At 39.7% G+C, this 16,695-nt stretch overlaps 1 protein-coding gene across 1 annotated transcript in view; it reads left to right on the top strand.

Moving 5' to 3' along the window:
• Nucleotides 1–16,695, top strand: part of ADGRB3 (adhesion G protein-coupled receptor B3) — a 1,672,438-nt gene that overhangs the window by 1,563,445 nt on the left and 92,298 nt on the right. The window contains exon 25 of the mRNA XM_030199002.1: nt 4,929–5,024. Coding sequence (XP_030054862.1) covers nt 4,929–5,024 — 96 coding nt within the window. The remainder of the gene's footprint in view (nt 1–4,928; nt 5,025–16,695) is intronic.

Raw genomic sequence — 16,695 nt, forward strand, 5'->3', positions numbered from 1 at the left:
AGAAGCTATTGGAGCCAAAAGAACATCCTTCAAAAATGGAATAAAACACAAATGAAGAAAATAAGAAGCAAAATAAGCACTGGCAAGTCAGATGCAAAGCAATGATAAAGAAGGCTAAAAGAGAATATGAACAGAAATTTGTCTTAGAGGCTAAAACTCACAGTAACAACTTGTCAGGTACATCAGAAGCAGAAAGCCTGCAGGTGAATCCGTGGGACCATTAGATCACGAAGGAGCAAAAGTGGCACTCTGGGAGGACAAGGCCATAGTGGAGAAACTGAATGAATTCTTTGCTTCAATCTTTACGGAAGAAGATGTAAGAGATCTACTTGTACCAGAAATGACTTTCAAGGGTGATGATGTGTAGGAACTGAAAGAAATCTCGGTGAACCTGGAAGATGCACTGAGCCAAACTGACAAATTAAAGAGTAATAAATCACCTGGACTGGATGGCATACATCCAAGGGTACTCAGTGAATTCAAGCATGAAATTGCTGATCTGATGTTAGTAACATGTAACCTGTCATTAAAATCATCCATAGAACCTGAAAATTGGAGGGTGGCCAATGTAAGTCAGATTTTTATAAAGGGTTCCAGGTGTGATCCTGGCAATTACAGACTGGTAAGCCTGATGTCATTGCTGGGTAAAATAGTGGAAACTATTATAAAGGATACAATTATGGAGTACATATATAAACATAGTTTGATGGGACAGAATTAGCATGGGTTCATCCAAGGGAAGTCTTGCCTCACCAATTTGCTTCATTTCTCTGAAGGCGTGAATAAACGTGTATAAAGATGAATCAGTTGATGTAGTGTATCTAGATTTTTTTTTAGAAAGCTTTTGACAAAGTTCCTCATGAGAGACTACTAAGAAAATTAAAGAGTTATGGGATAGGAGGCAATGTTCTGGTATGGATTAGGAATTGGTTATTGGACAAAAAGCAGTGGGTAGGGTTAAATGGTCATTTCTCTCAATGGAGGGGGGTAAATAGTGGAGTGTTGCAGGTATCAGTACTAGGACTATTGCTATTTAACATATTTATAAATGAAATGGAAATCAAGGCGCCCTTTTACAGAGCGGCGGTAAGCCCAACACAGGCTTTGTTCTTTCAAGATTACCGCCGGCCCAACGTGGCCGCTGGCATTAGTTCTGCCCTGAGCATGTGCCATTTCCGGGGAGAAAAATAAACCCCCCCAGAAATGGCTAACGTGGCGCTAACCCAGTGGTAATCTGGCATCACCGCGTGCTACCTGGTTACTGCCAGGTTAGCGCCAGAGCCCTTATCACCACCTGAATGGGTATCAGTAAGTTATCTCACCATATGGTCATTTTGTGTGTGTGGGGGGGGGGGGGGTTACTGGCTGCAGGAAAAAGGGCCCTGGCTTTCGGAAAAAACAGCCCCTGCCACCAGCGAAGGGCCCTTTTTCCCACAGCTTAGTAAAAGGACCCCTCAGTGAGCTGATTAAATTTGCAGATGACTCAAAATCATTCAAGGTTGTTAAAACATATGCAGACTGTGAATAATTACAGGAAAACCTTAGGAATTTTGAAAACTGGGCATCCAAATGGCAGATGAAATTTAATGTGGACCAATGCAAAATGATGTACGTTGGAAAGAATAATCTGAATCATAGTTAGTTGATACTAGGGTTCACCTTGGGGATCAGCACCCAAGAAGAAGATCTAGGTGTCATTGTGAGTAGTACACTGAAATCTTCTGCACAGTGTGCAGCGGCTTCATGGTGTGACCTCACCTTGAGTATTGCATTCAGTTCTGGTCACCGTATCTCAAAAAAGATATAGCAGAATTGGAAAAGGTTCAAAGAAAAGTGACCAAAATTATAAAGGGGATGGAACGCCTCTCATATGAGGAAAGACTAAAGAGGTTAAGGCTCTTCAGCTTGGAAAAAAGACAGATGAGAGGAGATATGATTGAGGTCTTCAAAAGCTTGAGTGGTGTAGAATGCGTAGAAGTGAATTGATTTTTTCACTTGTTCCAAAAGTAGAAAGACTAGGGGACACTCAAGGAAGTTACATGGAAATTCTTTTAAAACAAATAGGAGGAAATATTTTTTCACTCAATGAATAGTTAAGCTCTGGAACTCTTTGCCGGAGGATGTAATAATAGTGGTTAGCGTATCTGGGTTTAAAATAGGTTTGGACAAGTTCCTGGAGGAAAAGTCCACAGTTTGCTATTGAGACAGACATGGGGAAGCTACTGCTTGTCCTGGGATTGGTAGCATGGAATGTTGCCACTATTTGGGTTTCTGCCAGGTGCTTGTGACCTGGCTTGGTTACTGTTGAAAACAGGATATTGGGCTAGATGAGACCATTGGTCTGACCCAGTATGGCTATTCATATGTTCTTATGATTTTAGAATTACACATACCATTTCAATTCAAACACTTGGTACTGTATATGCACCAACACCTTGTAGATCTGGTTGCTAAAAGTCTATACATTATTATTTATTTCAGTTTAATTTTACACCTTCATAGACAAGCTCAAGTTGAATTACAATTTTAAAACTCTTAATCATATTCAGAATGCTAAAATTAAAAAAAGAATAATAAAACCTTTTGAACCACTTCTTCCTGTAAATGTGCACACAGAATAACACCATGGTCTCTATTTTAAAAGCATCTCCACATGTAAATAGCAGCATTTACATGTATAAATCACATACCCATATAAATAGGTATTTTTAAAAAGCTGCTATTTACACATTGAGATCTAAACCATGCAGTGTTTTTGAGAGTTTCAGCAGGGGGTATGTTCTTCCCATTCACGAAGGAAATTCACATCACAGCCGTTTACAGATAATTAAAAAGTTTTATTTTTCACCAAAGCCTCACAGGAGGGATTGATGGAATTATTCTGCTTAACCCGCTGTTTATTTCTACCTCAAAAAATGTGGCCTCACTATTTAATTGGTGGTACTCTTCACTTCCGCCTGGGTTAATGCCATTCATTTTACCTATATTTCTAAAATGGCTGCTCCTGCTGTACATACCGGCAATTAAAAGTGCCTTCCTGCAGGTATTCTAGAAAAAGTTCTGTATTGGAAGAGCTGTTTTTCTAAAATATTGATGGAATTGAACAATTCCCAGCCTGAACATCTCAATTTTGATCTCTACATTCTATGTAAAATGGGCCTTCTTTAAAAATGTACAACAAACTTCAAATCTTAGAAAGAATAATACATTCAGTTAAAAAGTCATTCCAAATAATTTAATTGCTATTTCCTATCATATAGAATAGCATCCCAAAGCTTGCTGCCTAATTCAAATCAGTACGGAAAAAAGAGGCAGTAGATCTCAAAAAAACTTCAAGATGTGCGAAATGTACAAAATGTTCAATTTCTTCACCACTAAAATACATAAATAATTAAAAGCTTTTATTTATGTATGTATTTTTTTTTTAGTGGTGAAGAAATTGAACATTTTGTACATTTCGCACATCTTGGAATTTTTTGAGATCTACTGCTTCTTTTTTCCATTCTGGACCTTGTAGATCGATTGCCTATTTGTTTTCTTGGTAATTTAAATCAGTGTAATAAATTTTGGATTAGGACAATTAGCACCACTTGTTGAAATGAACACAAGTGCCTTAACTAGGGTATAGTACAAGGTGATATATATTTAGGATAAAGGGTTTAAAATCATATTTTGTATTCAATTGGCAAATATTGGAGCTTGTTAAGAATGGGCAAAACATGTCTTTCGTATACGCATAATTTCACCTATTGCAAAATGGAACATAAAGGTATTAAGAAGTGGGCAGATGCCATTTTCGGAAACTCTACCTATCAAACCTACTCTGAATTGGATGGGAAGACCAAATAAATTGATACATTTAGACCAGAGGACCACAAATTAATTTCTTGAAGGTCACAAATGGTCAGATTTTCAAGATACCCCTTGCATAGTTTTTATTGAGGAATTCCATGTGTTAATGAAAATGTTAGGTTTGTGGCTAGCATACATTAATTTTCTGCATTAAGCCACAGGAACTGCAACATTTAGTGGTCTTTTTACTAAGTTGCGGTGTCCGTGCATGCTTTTGATGTGTGCTGAGGCCCCCTTTTTTAAAAGAAATGGCTATGTGGCAAGTGAAGCACTTGCTGTGTGGCCATTTCAGGGGGAGCACTTACCGTTACCCATTGATGTGGAAGTAAGGGCACTCACGCTAACCTGGCGGTAACCAAGCAGCATGTGGCACTGCCCAATTACCGCTGGGTAAACACCTGCATTACAAAAATAAAAATATTTTTGTAGCACCAGAAATTGTGCGTGCTGGAAGTGGGAACTACCAGTTTAGTAAGTGGTAAGCCTGCATTGGGCTTACCGCTGCTTAGTAAAAGACACCCCAATGCACTTAAGTAAATGGACCCCTAGTTCTCATTGCATAAAATGGAACCAATGCTAAAATCACACAAATTAGCAGTAAAATAACCCATTGTAATTGTATTCCACGCTGATATCTACACTCCTAAATGCCTGTAAAAAAAGATGGACTGCTTTAAAACTGTGTAAACAAATCAACTTGAAGGCCATTCATGCTATTTTATATATTATTTTTATCTAATATTTAGATTAGTTCCTGGAAATACTGTCTAGGAGCCGACTCTGTGGGTGCTTGAGCACCCCCAATATAAAGAATATTCATTGAATGTGTCCAGGGAGGGGTTATTTCCACTGGGCTTAGCACCCCCAATAATTTTGAAACGTTGGCTCCTATGGACATCACATGTAGCCAAGAAGTAGTGTGTGTTAGTTATTAAGATATTTTGTAGTTATGATCTTTAAAAAATCAATGTAAAGTATAATTTCAAATTAAAGTGTTCTGTGTATAATTTTTCACATTTTCTGTAGTTGTGGCAAAAATAGCAGAGTGAAGAATAAGGATTACATTGTTTTCACAGGTTCAGGATGCCTTCAGATGTCGATTAAGAAACTGCCAAGATCCTATCAATGCAGATTCTTCAAGCTCGTTTCCTAATGGACATGCACAGATCATGGTTAGTTTGTATTTTATTAATTCAGACTTTTTTTAAAAGAAAAAAGAATATCCCTCTCTACTCTAGGCAGGCAGAGATAGTTTAGAGCTTTTGAAGAAGCATCTCCACTGTATGTTTAGATGTGGAGTGGGATTTTAAAAAGAACATTCAAGTCAGGATGTCTGATGTTCCACTGGTATTTTAAAATAGGATCTGTCAATGCAGAGCCCGTTGTAAAATACATAGGGACCCTTTTACAAAGCACAGGAAGGCCTACGTGTCTACAGCATGCACCAAATTGTCACTACCGCTCAGCCAGCGCATGAGCCAGGCAGTAATTCCAAAGTTCACAAATGCTTATCCCACGGTAGAAAATAATTTTCTACCGCGGGTCGCTTACCGGGCAGTAAACAGCAGTTGGAGCACACTGCATGCTTACCACATGGTTAGCGCATGAATTTATCAAATTATTGTTTATTGTATGTCTATAGAGTGAAGGGGCCTGTGCAAATGACAATGTTAATATGTATACAGGTTTAGCTGAGAATGTGGGTAATGATTACTGTTTAAAATTAACCAGTTATTGTTGCAACTTGGTGATTTTGCAAAATCTACCCTAAAGGGCTTAGCACTGGGTTTCACATGGTCATCATTGCAAAGCAGTACTTTTGTATTAAGCAATGAGAGTTAACATTGTCTTTTTCTGACGAAGCTGATACTACCGATTTGGTATGTGAATGCCATGGAAATGAAGGTGCATGATAATCTAATGGTAAGATGCTAAACTATGAGAAGGGGAAACTCTCCACCAGCTGTTCAGTGAGATTCACAAAAGCACAGTATCCTGACTATGCTTGTTTTGCACCTCAGGCTTATACAGTAGGGGTACATTTCATTTGTATTGTATTGTTTGATTTTAATGTCCTCGACTGAAAAATATTGTAGCAAGTCTGAAGAGTTGCCATCAAGGACTGTTCACTTTGGAACAATTTTGTAAGCTCCCTACCTGGTTAGAGTTTGGAGGGCAGCTAGACAAAGACTAGTGCCGGTGCTATTTATAGCATCAGCATTGAATGCAGCTCTTTATAAACAGAGCAAGTAACTGTTGTCTGTTTCATTACAAATACTGCACATCTGGGATCAGCTATTGAATTCCAGTGCAGCGCAAATCAATTTAATCCTACTGCAGCTCTGAATAGCATTTGATATGGTAAATGCACCCCAATAAATGATGTTTCATCAGCAAAAAGATGTAAAGGAAGGAATCATAGGAAAATAAATGAAAATGGTTTCTTTCCCATAGAACAAGCTTCTGTTTAGTTCAATAAAATACAATTCTATATAATTTCCCTTTAAACAACCCAATAACAAATATTCAGTGCCATTAACTAATTTGCCAAACTAAAGGGCCCTACATTATACGTTACCCAGCAACATGGGTAAAATTCTTCAAAAAATAGGATCTAAAATACTTTGCAAGCATTCAGATCTTTCTATAACGCTGTTGAGGTTTATTATAACCACAGCAAATATAGGATAAACTCAAACCAGGCCATATTCTTGAAGGTTACACTAATTAACGCTGTTAACGGTTATATGTAAGCCACATTGAGCCTGCAAAAAGGTGGGAAAATGTGGGATACAAATGTAACAAATAATAATAATATTCAGCTCAGAGCAGTCAGTGATTATAAAGCCTCTGACAGCAACAGGCTGAATTAGACCTGGATATTCAGTGTCAGGCCATGTCTGGCACCAGCACTGAATATCCAAGTCCTTGGCAGACCAAACGTTATGGGCCTGATTCTATATTTGCCACCGAAAAAATTGGCACAGATGGAAAATGCGCCTACATGTATTCTATAAAATGTGCCTAATGTTAGGCATGGCTTATAGAATACACACAGCTCAGTCCACATGACTAAAATTTAAGTGCAGATAAACTCTTATTGCAATGGTAAAATAATAAATCTTCAGCAATAACAATATCAAAAACCTACGATAAAACTGGGATCTGAAGATAAATCTTAGGATCGTAAGATTAAACTTCAGATCCCAGTTTTATTGGAAGTTTTTAAAATGTAAGTGCAGCCATTTACACCAATGAAAAGCTGGTGTAAATGCCGATGCCTAACTTTAAGCACGAAATGGGTTACTCTATAACACTGCGTGTAAATTTTAGGAATGCCCACGCTCCTCTCATGGCCATGCCCACTTTTGAGATCCATATAGTAAAATATATATGGACTACTTTAATAGAATATGCTTACCCCCAGATTCTATATAGTGCACTTAGATTTAGGTGCCAAAATTGGCACGGATTCTATAACACCACACATAGCTTAATTGACTTAACAAGCTAATGAGTGCTGATATCAGCACTTAACAAGCAATAATGAGCACTAATTGGCACTGATTAGAATTTAGGTGCTCGCTTCTCATCAGGAATGGTGGAATTTGTTGCTCCAAACTTACATATTTGAAATGTACCTGGCTAAAAAATCACCACGCTTTGTCAGATATAAGAAAAAGTGGTCTGTGTTAATGACATATCTCTCATCAGTAAGATGAGCAAGGTTACAACCCCTTTAGTATTATATGTATGAACTATTCTGTATGCTGAATATATCCTCAACCGATATACATCCGCCCCCCCTTTTTTTTTCTCCTTTCTCTCTTTTTCTCTCCCATAATACATGAATACTTGTTCTTTATTACACTATGTAATAAGTTAGCATTTTTGCTTGTTGTTGCCTTCTCTTTTGTAACAAAATCAATAAAAATATTTAAACCACAAGCTAATGAGTGCTGATATCAGCAGTTAACAAGCAATAATGAGCACTAATTGGAACTGATTAGAATTTAGGCGCACAACTCACTAAGCGTATTCTGTAATGATGTGTGCCAAACTTCTAACGTGAGCAGGCAAAAAGGGGTGTAGTTATAGGCAGGGAAATGGGTCTTTCATGGGCATTCTGAAATTTAGGTGCCTAGTTATAGAATATGGCCCCGTGTGCCTAAATCTACACACCAGGATTTATGCCATTTTTTAGTTGGTGTAAATGGATGCAGGCAGATTTAGGCACTGAAATATCAACTAAGCGTATTCTATAATCAGTGTCTAAATCAAGGTGCCACTTATAGAATACGCTTCTTTCTCACTGATTTCAGTGCTGATTTTTTAGGTGTCATATATAGAATCTCCTCCTTAGCGAGTAGTGCAAGTAAATTCTAATTGGTGCCAATTAGTACTGATAATTGCTTGTTAACATCTACTACTACTACTACTACTACTATCACTACTTATCATTTCTATAATGCTACAAGACATACGCAGCACTGTATGCTGAACATGTAAGAGACAGACAAACAGGACAAATAAGGTATAAGGGTATTATTTAAGGTGGGAATGATAAAACAGACATGGGTATTGACGAAGTAAATAGGAATTAGGAGTTAAAAGCAGCCTCATGAAGGTGGGCTTTTACCCTAGTTTTGAATACGGCCAGAGATGGAGCTTGGCATACTGACTCGGAAGTCTATTCAAGGCTTACATTGCAGCAGGAGAGATATAATATGAGCGTAGCAACATTGGTGGAATATAAATCATGTAGCAGAATTTTGAACAGATTGAAGGGGAGAGAGATGACTTAGAGGGAGACATGTGAGAAGCAAGTTGTAGTAGTCTAAGCAAGAGATGACAAGAATGTGGATGAGGGTTTTGGTAGTGAGCTCAGAAAGGAAGGGACAAATTTTGGTGATATTATAGAGAAAGAATTGAAAGGATTTAGCAGTCTGTTGGATATGTGCAGAGAAAGAGATAGAGGAGCCAAAGATCACCCCAAGGTTACATGCTGATGAGACGTGGATGATAAGAGTGTTATCCACAGAGATGGTGAATGGAGGAAGAGAAGAGGTGAGTTTAGGAGGAAAGGTAGGAAGCTCAGTCTTGGCCATATTTAGTTTCAGATGGCAAAGAGACATCAGGGCAGCAATGTGGGCCTGGATTCCAGCTGAAATTTCTGGTGTGGAGAGGTAGATCTGGGAGTCTTCAGCATAAAAGTGATACTGAAAACCATGGGAGGAGATCGGAGCACCAAGAGAAGAAGTATAGATGGAGAAAAGAAGAGGTCCCAAGACAGAGCCCTGAGGTACACCAAATGATAGTGGGAGAGAAGTTGAGTAGAATCTACCAGAGCATACACTAAAAATGATGGGAGAGATAAGAAGCAAACCAAGAAAGAACAGAGCCCCAAAACACAAGGGAGGACAGTGTATCAAGGATAGAATAGAGACCTTTGGATGTGCCCAAGAACAAGTTACTGGAGACTTTTGCAAGGGCTGTTTCATTTGAATATAGAGGGCAAAAGTCAGATTGAAGTGGATCAAGAATAGCTTGAGAAAGAAGAAAGTGAAGACAACAGTGTGAGCATCACATTTAAGTACATAAGTAATGCCACAGTGAGAAAAGACCAAGGGTCCATCGAGCCCTGAATCTTGCCCATGATAGTGGCCAATCCAGGCCAAGGGCACCTGGCGAGTAAGCTTTTAAGTAGCTTGGATAAGAAAGGGAGGATGGAGATGGGGCGATAGTTGGAAGGGCAGGTAGCGTCCAATGAAGGTTTTATGAGTAGTGGTGGAACTACAGCATATTTGAAAGCATCAGGAACAGTTGCAGTGGAAAGTGAAAGATTGAGGATATGACAGATAGAAGGGATGGCAGTAGGAGAGATAGTGCTGAATAGATGGGTGGGAATAGGCTCAAAAGGAACAGGTAGTTGTCGGTGCTGATTGCCTTGTTAACCAATTGAGTTGTGCACACAAATCAGAATATGTCCAGATTTGCATGTGCAACTCTAGTAGCACTATATAGAATGTATACGCACACAGGTGCTGACTGATATTCAGTACCAATACCAACATATCTATTGGGCAAAGATGGGACAGATTTTTGGGCAGTCCTCTCTACCCAGTTAGGTACGTGGGCACCAGCACTGAATACCGTCAGTGTCTACATATCTTCTGGGCCTGCCCAGACTCCACCTACATACTGTCCTGGCACTAACCAGACAATGCTATGGATATTCAGTGGGACTATCTAGTTAAGTGACAGGAGTTTTTCCCACCTCTTTATCTCCTCAAAATTATTAATATCATGATTTGTATAGCACACACATGATGTACACAAAAATATGCTGTGAAATGTAGTAGATTAGTGCCTGTTCCTCGAAGCCAATAATGTAGTGAAACCTAACAGAAAAAAAGATAACAGACTATGAGTTAAGACAGAGAGGCCATGACTGATACATTTAAAGTATGTGGAATTATATTGAAGAGCGGTAGCTTTTAATTGAACATCAATGAATCTAATGTTTGAGGTCTGAAAATATCTTAAAAAGTAGGTTTATGAACGTGTATGTGTACAGTGCTGTGTATGTCTAGTGGCTCTGTAGAAATGATAAGTAGTAGCAGTGGCAATCACCCTTTCCTTGAAATAGTTATTCAACATGAGAGCTACAATAAGAATTTGGATAGAGTAATATGGAGAAAAGACTGACACAGAATCAATTGATGGATGACATTTATACTTGGATCAGATAACACTAATGATCATATGCTGTTTATAGGAGACTTGGGTGATCATAGCTGCACCATTGTAAGTGTTACATTTTTGGCAGATTACTGTGGTGGTTTGCCAACTGCAGCCCAAAGCACCTAACCATCTGTGGTGATCCCCTATCCAGGCATTACCCTTGATTGATCCTACTTAGCTTGTGAGATCTAAGGAGTTTAAGCTCTCCCAGACAGCTTATTCACAATTGTCTTGAATTTCCTTTCCCAAAATAACAAAGAAGTACAACTTCACCCTAACTTTAAACAATTTATGAAGTAGTACGTCTCTGTACAGTTATTTATTATGATCACCTTTTTTTATTAGAGTTCTGTCCTTGGAACTCTTTGATTATAAATATTTAATCCCCATATTGTTCTGTTAGCTTCTAATTCCCACAAATCTCTCAAGATGTTCCACATAAAAATAACTAATATCAGTAGAAATTAAATATGCACAACCGGTACAAATGAGATGTTGACTTTATTTTTGGCACCAGTAACCATTGGCCTTGCAATTTATGAAAGCCTAAGAACTTCTGGTAACCACCTTAGTTTAATTAATTGGCAGCAGTTATGAACTACTGGAAAACTGCAGTATTCCATAATAGACTGTAGGTTGCCACGGGCTTTCCAATGCTGGCAGTTTATATCAAATAGATTTTTTTTCAACTTTAATTTGTAGTTTTTTCAATTAAAAGTACAGTACAAGCAAAACATCAAGGTTTGCAGTCTCCAGTCATAGTAGTAATACATATTAAGGGCAAAATTCTATATATACGGCGCCAAAAAATCGGTGCAAAAAATGAGCACTAATCGCTAGTCTATAAACAGTGCTCCAAGTTGGGCGCCATTTACAGAATAACACCTAGCACCAGGATCCATGCCTAACTTTTAGGTACGAGGATTTACATACCTCCTTTTAAGATGTGCACAGTAGAATTTATGACACATTTTTATAGAATACACCCTACAAGATGCACGCATAAATTCTAACTGTTGCCAATTAGAACCAACAATTGATTATTAGCACCTAATTATCAGCGCTATATATATAAATAGATAGATATAGATATATATAGATATAGATATATATATAGGTAGATAGATAGATAGATAGATATATAGATATAGATGATATAGATATAGATATGTTATATTTGGCAATATTTGGCAATGGTTAATTCTATATGATCAATTTATTATATATTACATATTACTGTTATATAATATTGTTGTGCAGCACTGCGTACGCCTTGTAGCGCTATAGAAATGCTAAATAGTAGTAGTAGTAGTAATATAAAATAAAATATACTATTATATTCCTCCACTATATGAGTTTCATAGAAATCTAGGAATATATAGGTGTCTCTAGCATTAGCATGTAGTAATATTTAGCATGTGCTAAAAATGCTAGCACACCTACAGTGCAGCTTAGTAAACAGGGCCCCTAGAACGATGATGACCATGAGACCTATCTAATCTGACCATTTTACTTGCTTCTGCCATATTGGGGAACAAACCTAGTCTCTGGGTTTCTCCTTTTTTCCTCACTAATTTCTTTCCTTATTTCATGCTTTCGTGAATTATGTTACTGGGTTTGTTTTTCTCATCTCCAGTATAAGGTTATTGTATCTATCCACTATCTTGTCTGTACAGGCCTCTTTGTTCATTTAAGTATGAAGACATACAGAGGAATTATACATTTCTACCACATCTTAATCCAAATAGGCTCAAAAAAGGTCCACTCTTAACACAACAAATACAACAAAAATGTGGACCCTAAATTTCACCACCAGAATGTTGAATAGGAGGAAAAGGTCTCAGATGTCACCAGATCAGTTCACCCTGTACATTCAAATTGGGTCACTATTGTAATCATTGATCAAAAACCCCCTCCTGCTTAATTATTCCAAATCTAATATTAAAAATGTTAAAAATATGATTTCAAATTTAATTTCCCGTCTCATCTTCCACCAGGGTCGCTTTACTCATACTACCCCTCTCCTCAAGTCGCTTCACTGACTCCCTATCCGTTTTCGCATCCTGTTCAAAGTTCTTCTACTAACCTATAAATGTACTGACTCTGCTGCTCCCCAGTATCTCTCCACATTCGTCCTTCCCTACACCCCTTCCCGTGCACTCCGCTCCATGGATAAATCCTTCTTATCTGGTCCCTTCTCCACTACTGCCAACTCCAGACTTCGCGCCTTCTGTCTCGCTGCATCCTACGCCTGGAATAAACTTCCTGAGCCCCTACATCTTGCCCCATCCTTGGCCACCTTTAAATCTAGACTGAAAGCCCACCTCTTTAACATTGCTTTTGACTCATAACCACTTGTAACCACTCGCCTCCACCTACCCTCCTCTCCTCCGTCCTGTGCACATTAATTGATTTGATTTGCTTACTTTATTTTTTGTCTATTAGATTGTAAGCTCTTTGAGCAGGGACTGTCTTTCTTCTATGTTTGTGCAGCGCTGCGTACGCCTTGTAGCGCTATAGAAATGCTAAATAGTAGTAGTAGTAGTAGTAGAGGCGGGTTTTGGTCAATGATTACATTAGTCACCGATTGGATCTTTGTTTGACCTGATGTGAATGTACAAGGTCAATTGATCTGGTGACATATGAGACCTTTTCCTCCTATTCAACATTCTGGTGGTGAAATTTAGGGAGCAGAAGAGGAGTGGGAACAAAACAAGGCTCTTAAAAAAACAGACCAAAGACGTTCAAGATTTGAAATATCATTTATTAAGTGAAGACTCTGCAAGGTATCCTGTTTCGGCACTAAAAGTGCCTTCCTCAGGAGTCTATATAGATGTAAAAAAACATATGAAGACATCTCAATACTTTGTCCAAAGGATTAGTGGACAAAGCATACAAGATAGAGTCGGTTGGGAGTAATGTACTAGCGATGTGTACTAACCCCTTGAGACAAAGTATTGAGATGTCTTTACATCTATATAGACTCCTGAGGAAGGCACTTTCAGTGCCGAAACAGGGCACCTTGTAGATTCTTCACTTAATAAATTATATTTCAAATCTTGAATGTCTTTGGTCTGTTTTTTGAAGAGCCTGGTTCTGTTCCCACTTCTCTTCTGCTCCTGAGATTATCCGTGGGACACCGTTGTTCTTTTTCCACCTGGGTGGATTTGTTGCTTCTGGTGAAATTTAGGGTCCACCTTTTTGTTATATTTCTACTAGTGGCGTAGCCAGGAGGCAATTTTTGGGTGGGCCAACAGGTTGGATGGGTAGGCACTAGACAGTGGTGTGCTGGTAAATGTTTAACAACAGGCTCTCTCCCCGGTCCACCTCTATGCCCCCACTCATCCACCTCTGCACCCCTCGTCCACCTCTGCGCCTCCCCTCAAAATTTCAGAGCTGGCTACAGCTGGGGAGAGAACCTGGGGGTGGGCAATGCATTTCTCTCCCCAGGAAAAAAAAAATTTAAATGATCCCAGGTTCCAATCTAATCCTCTATCCCCTGCCCCCCCCCCCTCCATCAATCCATACCCAGCGATTCTCCTCTCCCCCTTGCCCTACCCTCCCGCTCCCATTCATGCCCAGCGATTCTCCTTCACCCCCATCCTCCCCTCCCATTCATATCCACCTGCCCACCCTCTTCTTCCCCCAGCAATCCCCCCAACAGCTCCCTTTCTCTTCCTGCCACAGTGCCACCCTGCCTGCTTTCTCCGTCCATCAGCCTGAGATCAGAAACCGGGGACCAGTCCTGCAGCAGCAGCAGTGCCAAGGCCGAGCTGTCAACAAATTTCAAACCTCCATTTAATATCTCATGTCCCCAGCCTGCCCCGGAATCACATTGCTTCTGCTCCCCTGGTGATCACACACCCTTCGGCCGGAAAATGGAGGGGCAGCGAGTGCTCCTGGTGGCCCGTGCCAGGGGAGGCCAGTGATGGGCGCTGTCGGATTGTCAGGACACGTCCCGGCAGCTCATCCTCCTCAATGTTCTTCGAGCCGTGGGAGCAGAAACTTTTCCAAACTGTTTCCCAGCCAGTCAGTCCCTTCACCCCCCCCTCCCCCGTTAGTGCGTGGTTTAAATCTTTTTTTACCTGCGTCGAAGCGGCCGCGTCATTGAAAGCCTACCCATGAAGCCTTCCCTTCATGAGTTTGTTCCCTCAGAGTCCCGCCCTCGCAGAAAGAGGAAATGACATCAGAAGGCGGGACTCTAAGGGAACGAACTCACAAAGGGAAGGCTTGATGGGCAGGGCTTTCAATGACGCGGCCACTTTGAAGGAGGTAGAAAAGATTTAAACCCCCGGTGAGGGGATGTTGGGTGGGCGGGCCTGAGTGGCTGGGCCTGGGCCCATCCAGGCCCACCCATGGCTACGCCCCTGATTTCTACCACACACAGCAACCTGGTCTTGAATTCCTAGTCATTGAAACTTCATTGTAATACCTACACACTCTGTTCTTCACTCTTAAATAAAAACTATTTCATCATGTACTGAGGGCCTCTTTTACAAAACCACACTGCTGATTCTTGGTGCAGCAAATGAGAGGAAGCCCCAGTGGCGTAGCTACGTGGGGCCATGGGGGCCTGGGTCCCCCAAATTTATTCTGGGCCCCTGGTTTTGCTGGCACAGGTCCCCAACCCCCATCAGCTGAAGCCTTCATCCAGCGCCGGTCTTGACGCTGCCGTGTTGCCTGCCCTGCTCGCTCTTCCCCACACATCTGGCACACTCCTTTTAATGAAACTGAGCATGCCCCCCCACCTCGAGCTCTGGTCCCCTCCATTTGCAAGGTCTGGCTACACCCCTGGGAAGCCCATTCAATTCCTATAGTCTTCTTCTTGTATGCTGCATAGGAATCGCTAGCGCGGCTTTGTAAAAGAATCCCTGAATATTTAAATCTTTTATTTTGTTGTTGCATAACTGAAATTATATACATACAGACTGATGTGTAGATAATAATGTATTCAACAGGAAATATTTTCACTTAGTATCACATTGCTTACCATTATCTATCATAAATGGTAGTTTATCTTCTGTACTTCAGATGATACAGAACAATTTCTACTGTTTGCTGTCATTGACTTACAGATAGATGCTACACAAAGCACAGATACAAGTGGTTATTATAGAAACCCAGTTTCTGATTTCCATATGTAAATACTTTCTTTATAATTATTTTTTTGTTACATTTGTACCCCGCACTTTTTCCCACTCATGGCAGGCTCAATGCGGCAGGCAATGGAGGGTTAAGTGACTTGCCCAGAGTCACAAGGAGCTGCCTTACCAAATGGTGTTGAGATATTCGTCTCTCAGCATGTGTGTAGAATTACTGATTTATCAACCCCAACGCTACCAAGCTTGGCTATTCTGCGAAGAATAGTTGCTCTTTCTTTCTTAGTTCTCTAAGAGCGCCACAGCTTATCATTGGAGCTGTGTTCCTATCATTGGTTCTTATTTTTTCTATTTTATTGCAGCGGGAGCACTACAAACCAATGTAAAAAACTCAAACAGGAGAAAAAACATTTTCTTAGTCTACACGCCACTTGCAAACACCCATACTATGAGAGAAATATATTCAAATAAGCTTAAATGAAATCTAACATTTTACATTCTGTGTCTATTCTTTGCAGTTTGTTTCTTTTTAAATTTCTTATTATACAGCACTCTTACTGCCCACTACCAGCCGTTCACTTATCCTTTTCAACTTTTAGTCCTGCTGTGTTATGGCTTTATGTGTTATGGCCGAGTTTTGATGTATTTTTATTTTGATCTGTTCTACCATTTATGGCACCATTATACTTGTAGTCATTTATGTATTTATTCAATTTATTTGTTGTTTTATTTGTTTTCTATATCCCCTGACGCAGCCCTGCTGGGTGAAACACGGCCTGTGTCGGGCTTTTTTTTTTTTTTAAAAAGGTTATTTACTCAATAAAATCTATTTTTATCTCCTACTGATCTACTTCATTGTTTTACATCTTGGAGTTTGCGGATCGTTTGCCTTGCTATTTTCTTGGATCCTCTCTTTATCAGCACAAACTAGCCATTTTGAAAGTGAACAGAAACTGGGTATTCTGGAGTTAGAGTTGGGGAAGAGCCAGAAGTTGTGTGG

Source organism: Microcaecilia unicolor, chromosome 3 (genome assembly GCF_901765095.1).
Source record: "Microcaecilia unicolor chromosome 3, aMicUni1.1, whole genome shotgun sequence".
Classification (NCBI taxonomy): Eukaryota; Metazoa; Chordata; class Amphibia; order Gymnophiona; family Siphonopidae; genus Microcaecilia; species Microcaecilia unicolor.